Genomic DNA, 7,608 nt, shown 5'->3' with positions numbered 1-7,608 from the left:
CTCCTCCTCCTCCTCCTCCTCCTCTTATGTAGAAATGATTAGCCCCGTCGCATCGAGGGAAGCTAACCAGGAATCCCTAGGAACCGATACCACCTCCACCGCACTCGCGGCGTCGCTGTACTATCTCACTCACCACCCCAAGGTGTACGAACGCGCCGTGCACGAGGTTCGCAGCACATTCCAGTCTCGAGACGAGATTCGTCTGGGCCCGAAAGTGAACTCCTGCTCCTACCTCCGTGCAGTGATTGAAGAGACTATGCGCCTGTCACCCTCGGCCCCTGGACCCTTGTGGCGCCAGGCCGACGTCGGCGGAGCCACTGTGGATGGACAGTACATTCCCCAGGGTCTGGAGGTTGCCACTTGTGTCTACAGCATTCACCATAACCCGGAGATTTACCCGCAACCCTTCAAGTTCGTCCCCGAGCGGTGGCTCGGGCCCGAGGCGACCCCCGAGCCGTACCGCAGCGAATATTCCCCCTTCGCAGCCTTCAATCCTTTCTCCATTGGGCCTCGCAGCTGCATCGGAAAGCCTTTGGCATACATTGAGCTCACTTTGACTCTGTCGCACATTCTGTACGCCTTCGATATGCGTTTGCCTCAGGGTGTTCAGGCCGGTGACGATGGCGAATACCGGCTTCACCTGCACATTACCGCCGCCAAGGAGGGCCCGTGGGTTGAATTCAGGCCACGGACGGTGGTCTAAGCTGTAGTTGAGTGGACCGTTGTAGGAGTTGATGAATAGTCAATTGGTGTAGTAGGTGAAGTCATGGATGGTTGTCTGTGGGGTTGTCACAGTATAGATTTGGGCTTCTGGTGAAACTCATCTCTAAAAATGCACATAGTGAGAATTATATGTTATATTTGTTTTGTACCCCATGTTGAAACCATAGACCTAGTTTGAGGGTGGCATGTTATCCAAGTAAAACATGGCCTAGTCTTTCTACCATGTTATCATATTGAAGCGGCCTTCCGTTGACGACCATTCCTGAGGCTGCTTGAGAGATGCTTCGGAACGTGATATGTTGATTCCGTGGTGGTTAGTAGAAAGGACTGACTTGTCTGTGGGAAACTCGCTTTCCTCGAGTCACGTGCCCAAGTTGACCACGCGTCGATATCCTTCTTTCTCGATGAATAAAACTGTTAGATCAACCTCTTCTCTATGCTAAATGTTCTCTGTAGTCTTTCCTGTACAATCCGGTGGTGATATAGATGCTCTTAGAAGTACCTCAGCTTTCACCGGAAGAAGTCCACCGGTTTGGTCGTGGGTGTTGTTTGGATTATATATAGTTTTGCCCTCCACTGGTAAAATCCACAACTGGATAACCCCAAGATGACTGCCATTCATACATAAAGCAATACATCACCCAGTAAACAGTGCATGATCACAAGAATTCGACATAGATCCCTCATTAGTCTATCGCTGGTTTAGAAATAACATCTAGTTGTAGTTGTTGTATTGTTGTTGTATTGTTGTTGTAATGTGTATGTAAAATGGACGGGTATTCTGCCAGCCTCGACCGCCTGATCAGGTGACGCACCGAATGAATTCTCGCATTCTCAAGAAGGAATGAATACAGAAAGAAAAGAAAAGAAAAACAACCTCAACCATTACAATCTAGCTCTCCAAGAAGCGAAATTCTATATCAAATCCAACAAATCAAAGAAATCAAATGTGACCATCGCCATAGAAGCGACCTCTCGCCGCCAAACCGGTCAAACTCCTGCGATCTCTGCCACTCACCGCTCCGCCCGGGGTTGTTGTTGATGGCTCCGGATTGCTGTGACGCTTCATCTCACGATCTCCACTGTCGCGACTCCGGCTGCGATTGCGCGGCACAGCTCGAGGAATGATATTCTCAAACAACTGGTTGACCGCGTTCCAGTGGTCACGGATCGCGTTGAACGTCTCGGGCTCTTCTTTCTCACTGACCACATCCGTGTCGACGTAGGAAAAGCGTTTGGGGCGACCTCTCGGTTGCTGCTCCTTCTCCTTCTCCTTCTCCTTCTCCTTCTCCAGCCGCTCGCGCTCGCGGGCTTCAGCTTCTGCCCGTTCCTGACGTTCGTATTCTTCCCATCCGCGGGAAGATTTGTACAGTTCACGGAAGATCGAGGGGCGGGCGAGGAGATCTCGTGGGTGGTCGCTTTCCAGCAAGACACCATGGTCCATGACGAGCACGCGGTCGTAGTCGATGATTGTGTCTAGACGGTGGGTCACGGTGAGGACAGTGTAGTCGGCAAAGCACGAGCGGATGAGCTCTTGCATCATTTCGTCAGTATCCGGATCGACTCCGCTCGTCGCCTCGTCGAAGACAATGATATTTCCGTGGCGGAGCATGGCCTTGGCCATGCACAGCAATTGCCGCTGGCCGTGCGAGAAGAGTTCGCCGCTGGCCACGGTGTCGAGCCCGCCTTTACCTTCGATGATCTCCCAGAGGCCGACGCGCTTGAGGGTGTTGATCACTGCCTCGTCGGGGGAGTAGTCAAAGGGATCAACATTCTCGCGGACGGTGCTGCCCTCCAAAAGCAGGGGATCCTGCGGAAGACCGATGATGGCAGAGCGGATTTCTTGCCGGGGCAGCGTCGAGATGTTTATCCCGTCCACTGCAATGGAGCCGTCGCAAAGTTCAATCATGCGGAACAGCGCGGAGACGAGGGTACTCTTGCCGCTGTACCAACCGTCAGTGTCTGAACCTCTCTTCTGTTTTCCATTTCTGCATCTTCTGGTTTAACATACCTGCCACTCCGCCCACAAATGGCAATCTTCTCTCCTTTCCGGACGCGGAAAGAGACATTCTTCAATACTGGCGCAGACGGGTCCCTACACTCTGTGGTTAGTAACTGGATCATTCGTCGTCTTGCTCTCTTAGCGTCTCGCGATTGATCTTACTCACCGATAGAAAGCCGAGACATTTCTATATTCAATCGTGCCCCCGCTGGTCCAATCGTCCGGTGGCAGATCCCTCTCCTCAGCCATATCCTCCGACTCGGTCGTCTCCGCAAAATGCTTCACTCTTGTCACAGCTCCCAGACTCGTCTCCAGCACCGTCCAATCCGTGATCAGTGCCTTGACACTGGCACTCAGCGAAACGACATTCACCAACGCCAGACCGAGAAAGCTCGCGTCTGTACTCTGCATCGTCCCCACGGCGATACCCATGAGCACGATCACAAAGCCCGTCACAGTCATGTCCAGCACGAGGCTCAGCCAGCGCTGGACAGTATACAGGAGGTAGAACGGGCGCTGGGACTCGGCCAGCAGGGCTCGATTGCGGACCTTGTACTGCTCCTCCCAGTTGAAGGCGCGGATGGTCACGAGTCCGTTGAGCAGCTCCATGAAATTGGAGAAGAGCGGGGATTTGGCTTCGATGTCCATGATACGCAGCTGGCGCGAGGTGCGGATGTAGAAGGTGCCGATGATGCAGTAAACGAAGATGCAGAGCGGGATGGTGGCCGTGATATACTTGGCGGAGACCGCGATGATGATCAGCTGCGCCACGCACAGAAAGAGCGCCAGGCACGTCTGGAGCACGGCCAAGGGCAGTTCCATGTCGATGAGCTCCAGGTCCTGACTGAATCGGTTGATGGTGATGCCCGAGTCGGTTGAGGCGAAGAACGCCATCGGAGCGTTGAGTACCGTCCGCAGCAGCCGCGAATGGATGACCGAGGCCGTTTGGGCGACGATCTTGAGCATGTAAAACCATGCCGTGGCCAGGAGGAAGCAGGTGCCGAGTACGCCGAATAGCCAGTACACGCCGATGCGCATGCTCAGGTTCTTGTTGGGCTGCTCCTCGTTATCGCGGGCCCACCAGGTCACCCAGACGGACGGGAAGGCCTGGAAGAACACAAACACCGCCATGACGCCGAAGTACACCAGCCAGTTATACCACGGCACCGTTGTGAGATAGTAGACGTACGTCTGAAAGTCGCTGGTCTTGCGCGCGTCCGAGATCGCCTCGTTGGAGTAGGGGGCGCTGGCTTTCTCTACGGCCTTGGGCATCTCACTTTTCATCTGGATGGCAGGGGGCTTGGCGATGGCGAAACCCTGGATGGAGTCGAGTCTCTTGCAGCAATCGTCGAACGTGCCTTGGACGAGAATCGTGCCGTCCGCTTCGAGGGCGATGATGTGGTCGGCGTAGGGAAGTCGGTGGACGGCATGCGTGACCATGATGATGGTCAAGCCCTGCTTCTTGGCCAGTCCGCGCGGGCCTAGGACCTGAGTGAAGATGTGTTCGTCGGTGACAGGATCGAGCCCGCTGAGCGCGTCATCCATGAGGATTGTTTCGACTCCTGAGTAGAGAGCCCGAGCGAGTGCCTGCCGGGAAATGGTGAGCTATGTCAAAGAGAAAAAGAGATCCGAACGAGGGAAAGACAAACCAATCTTTGCTTTTGTCCACCGCTCAGTGAAACACCCTTACTGCCGACCGCAGTTTGATCGCCGTTGCCCAGCTCTGTGAAATCCTTCTCAAGGCCACAAGCCGCAATGACTGTTGAATACCACCGCGGGTCGTACGCTGACCCCGCGAGGATATTCTCTTGCACCGTGCCGTTGGTCATCCACGCCTCCTGTCCACAGTACGCCATCCGGTCGCAGCTGACTCTCATCTTTCCCGTCATGCAGTTCACCTCGCCGAGCATCGCCTTGACCAGAGTGGTCTTTCCGCAGCCAACGGCGCCCACGATCATTGTCAAGGAGGAGCGTTCGATTCGGTAAAACAGGCCGTGCAGAACAGGGGCTTCGCCTCCCTTCCATCCAACGTCGACATTAATTGCCTCGATGCAGGGGGTTTTCTCATCCCACAGGTCCTGCGATCGGACGACCTCTCGCAGATCCTCATGTGGATCTTTCGCCAAGTAATCCCGGATCCGGTCGACGCACTCGAGTGCCATGGCCGTGTCGCTGATCGACTCCACCAGCGCGCCGACAAACACGGAGAAGAGGTTGAACAGGGTTAGGGAGGTCAGCGCTCGTTCGCTGTCCAGATAGCCCGCCTTTCCATCGCGCGAGCCCATCGCATAGATAGTGAAAGTCACCACCGGCGTGATCAGGGTGTTGAAGTTGGCTTGCAGAGGTGAAATTAGCAAAGTCCGTCGTCACTGGATGCAAAGGAAAAGATAGCACATACAGAGCCCAACAACAAAAATCAAAAGCGTGCGAAACTTCAGCGAGGCAAGAATCTCGTCCTCACGCAGTCCTTGGATTTTGTTATGTAGAAGGTCTTTCAGCCCCGAGATCTTGACTCCCTTCATCGAGCCGAGCATCTCTGCCGTGACCGCCACTCGCTTCTGGATTGCTTCAATCCACATGTTCTGCCGCTCGCCGGCCACCATGGCGATTTTCATGGCCACCACAGTGCACGCTAAGCCGCCAAAGTTCGAAACCTGTTAGAAATCCTCTCACGCAGGCCTTGAATCCAGGAAAAGGATGGGAAAGGATGGAACTCACCGAAAGCAATAATGATCGGCGCCACCCCCGCCGTACTGAGCTGGTTATACAACAAGTACAAGGAAATAGCAATCTCAATCAGACTCGCCCACGTATCATGCAAATAGCGTCCACAACTGGTGATCCGTTCGATGTCGGTACTCATCAGCGTGAGGGCAGCCGAGTCATCGTTCATGTGGGCGTTGATGGTCGTGCTCTTATCGAAGATCATTCCCACCAACGCTCCCCGCATCATGGTAATCAAGCGGTAGGTCTTGTGCTGCGCGGTGGCGGTGGAGACAGCAATGCCGGCGTAAACAAGCGCGTAAGCCCCCAGCAGGAAGATGCCCTTGCTTTTGGCATTGGGCAGGTCGTTGTAGGTGAAGAGCTTCAGGGCAGTCTGGACCAGAAACGGTTGCGCGAAGGTGAATCCGGTTTGAGCTAGACGGGGGATGATTCCGGCTAGTAGATCCCATTTGAAGGCTTTGGCGATAGGACCGATCATGGCCCCAGACTTCTCTTTATTTTCACCTACACAACAATCATTAGAGCGTGCACCCGGAGAGGTTGGTGTTGGGGTGGGAACGTACAATTCTCCCAGAGCTCAGCTAGTCGGTGCTTTCCCTCTGGATTGGGGATCATACAGTCCTCGAGGTGGAATAAATCCCCCATTGACAGCGCATTGCGCGCTCCGCGGAACAACAACGGATTGAACCACCAGAAGAGACTGCGGTTGATCACGCCGGTCCAGTCCTCGGGCGCTGGGCTGGCATACATGGGTTTGGCGAGGCGCTGCTTTTCCCATGCCTCGAGAACCAACAGCAAGACCTTGACAGCCATGCCGGCGGTGAAGATGCCGGCGACCGTGTGCAGCCCCTGGACAATCCATATCGTGCGAGCCTGAGGGATATCGAAGAGTAGCGAGAGCAGCAAGTAGAGATTCAGGACCTTGGAGGGCCGGACCGATCGATAATGCTCCAAGAGCGACAGATAGCCACACAAGAGCGTGGCCAGGAAGCGGAGGAAGGTCGCTGCGATGGTGAGGTCGGTCTTCGGCGTGCCCGACTTGACCCAGAATGCGAAGAGCAGCAGCTGCGAGATAGAGTAGAGCGCGAGGCACAGCAGTTTCAGGGGGTACAACCAGCCTCCCCGGACTTTGACGCTGTATCTACGAACCACGAGACTCCTCACGCCCGCCGCTAAGATCACCGTCGCAGCGGGGAAGATGGACAGAAAGGCTTCCTCAAAGTACAAGGTGAAGTCCAACCCCCCATAACAGGCATCTCCGACGATGGGCCCGAAGTGGTTTTCGACCTCGATCGTGCAAGATCTCGCCATGTTTCCAGGGTTTCGAGATGGCAGATGCAAGCAAACAGCGAAAAAGAATCACCCGTTCATCCCGCACTAAACCAGTGCCTACCTACTCACTGGGGAGAGTGATATTTGTTTAACTGGGGTTGTTTTGTTGTGGTGGTGTTTGTTGCTGTGTCTGCCTGGAGTGACCGCCGCGGACTGCCCCACGCACGAGCGAGTTTCACGACCGACAAGCAGGCAGCCTTAGCTCTGCAGCAAGAACCTGGAGGCTCAGAGGCTCGGATCCGCTTACCACGTTTCTCTTGGCACCCAGCTGTCGTTCGCGTTTTTTTGGGTTCTGCATGGCAATTCCCAACGGGGGGTTGCGTGGCTTGGAGGGGAATCTGGCCCCCAACACCAGTGAAGGGGGAATAAGGATGCGAGAAGCTAGTTTCAGGATCGAAGACTTGGGAAATTGAGATTCCCGATCGAAAGGATACATGAGCAAGAATCATTGGGCTGACAGCAAGGGTGGCTGACCATAAGGCTCCGGTAGGATCTGACCCCGGCGGGCTTCCCTGGGGAGTTAGGGCTTCCGAGCCTACCAATCATATGCTGACATGGCGCAGGATTTCTGCACAGCCGAAGCCATTAAGGGATTTTTAGTCAAGGTCTGGGGAAGGATTTAGTCCCGTTCCTGTTAGTCGTTGGTCAATATTGTTACCTCATTACAATCGGTATGATCGTATGCTGCGAAATACGGTCTCGTCAATCTCCCGCGTACGGTAAGTAAGTCAGGCCATACATACCACACCATACATACCACGCCATACAGGCTGCAGTTCCACCTCGTATCCTCGATATTATCATCCTCAACACACGCCATCTTGGTT

The 7,608-nt window shown here is 54.5% G+C and overlaps 2 protein-coding genes across 2 annotated transcripts; one reads left to right on the top strand and one right to left on the bottom strand.

Annotated features, from left to right (window-relative positions):
• Positions 1-79: 79 nt before the first annotated feature.
• BO97DRAFT_308008 (cytochrome P450) lies at positions 80-691 on the top strand (the record flags this gene model as incomplete). The annotated part of the gene is made up of 1 exon (XM_025691178.1): positions 80-691. A coding segment is annotated over one exon (612 nt), but the record flags the coding sequence as incomplete, so codon positions are not given.
• Positions 692-1,450: 759 nt separating this feature from the next.
• Positions 1,451-7,162, bottom strand: BO97DRAFT_379499 (ABC transporter). Its single transcript, XM_025693166.1, has 7 exons — positions 6,013-7,162; positions 5,444-5,953; positions 5,124-5,357; positions 4,375-5,060; positions 2,892-4,312; positions 2,735-2,818; positions 1,451-2,666 (listed from the first exon to the last, which is right to left on the bottom strand). Exons 1-7 carry the CDS (start codon positions 6,758-6,760, stop codon positions 1,667-1,669), a joined length of 4,683 nt encoding a protein of 1,560 aa, XP_025546095.1. The 5' UTR covers positions 6,761-7,162; the 3' UTR covers positions 1,451-1,666.
• Between the last annotated feature and the right edge of the window lie 446 nt (positions 7,163-7,608).

The sequence above is a fragment of the Aspergillus homomorphus genome (genome assembly GCF_003184865.1).
Source record: "Aspergillus homomorphus CBS 101889 unplaced genomic scaffold BO97scaffold_80, whole genome shotgun sequence".
In the NCBI taxonomy this organism is placed as follows: domain Eukaryota; kingdom Fungi; phylum Ascomycota; class Eurotiomycetes; order Eurotiales; family Aspergillaceae; genus Aspergillus; species Aspergillus homomorphus.
The sequence above is the reverse complement of the archived record's forward strand: the minus strand, read 5'-3'. Positions and strand labels throughout refer to the sequence as shown.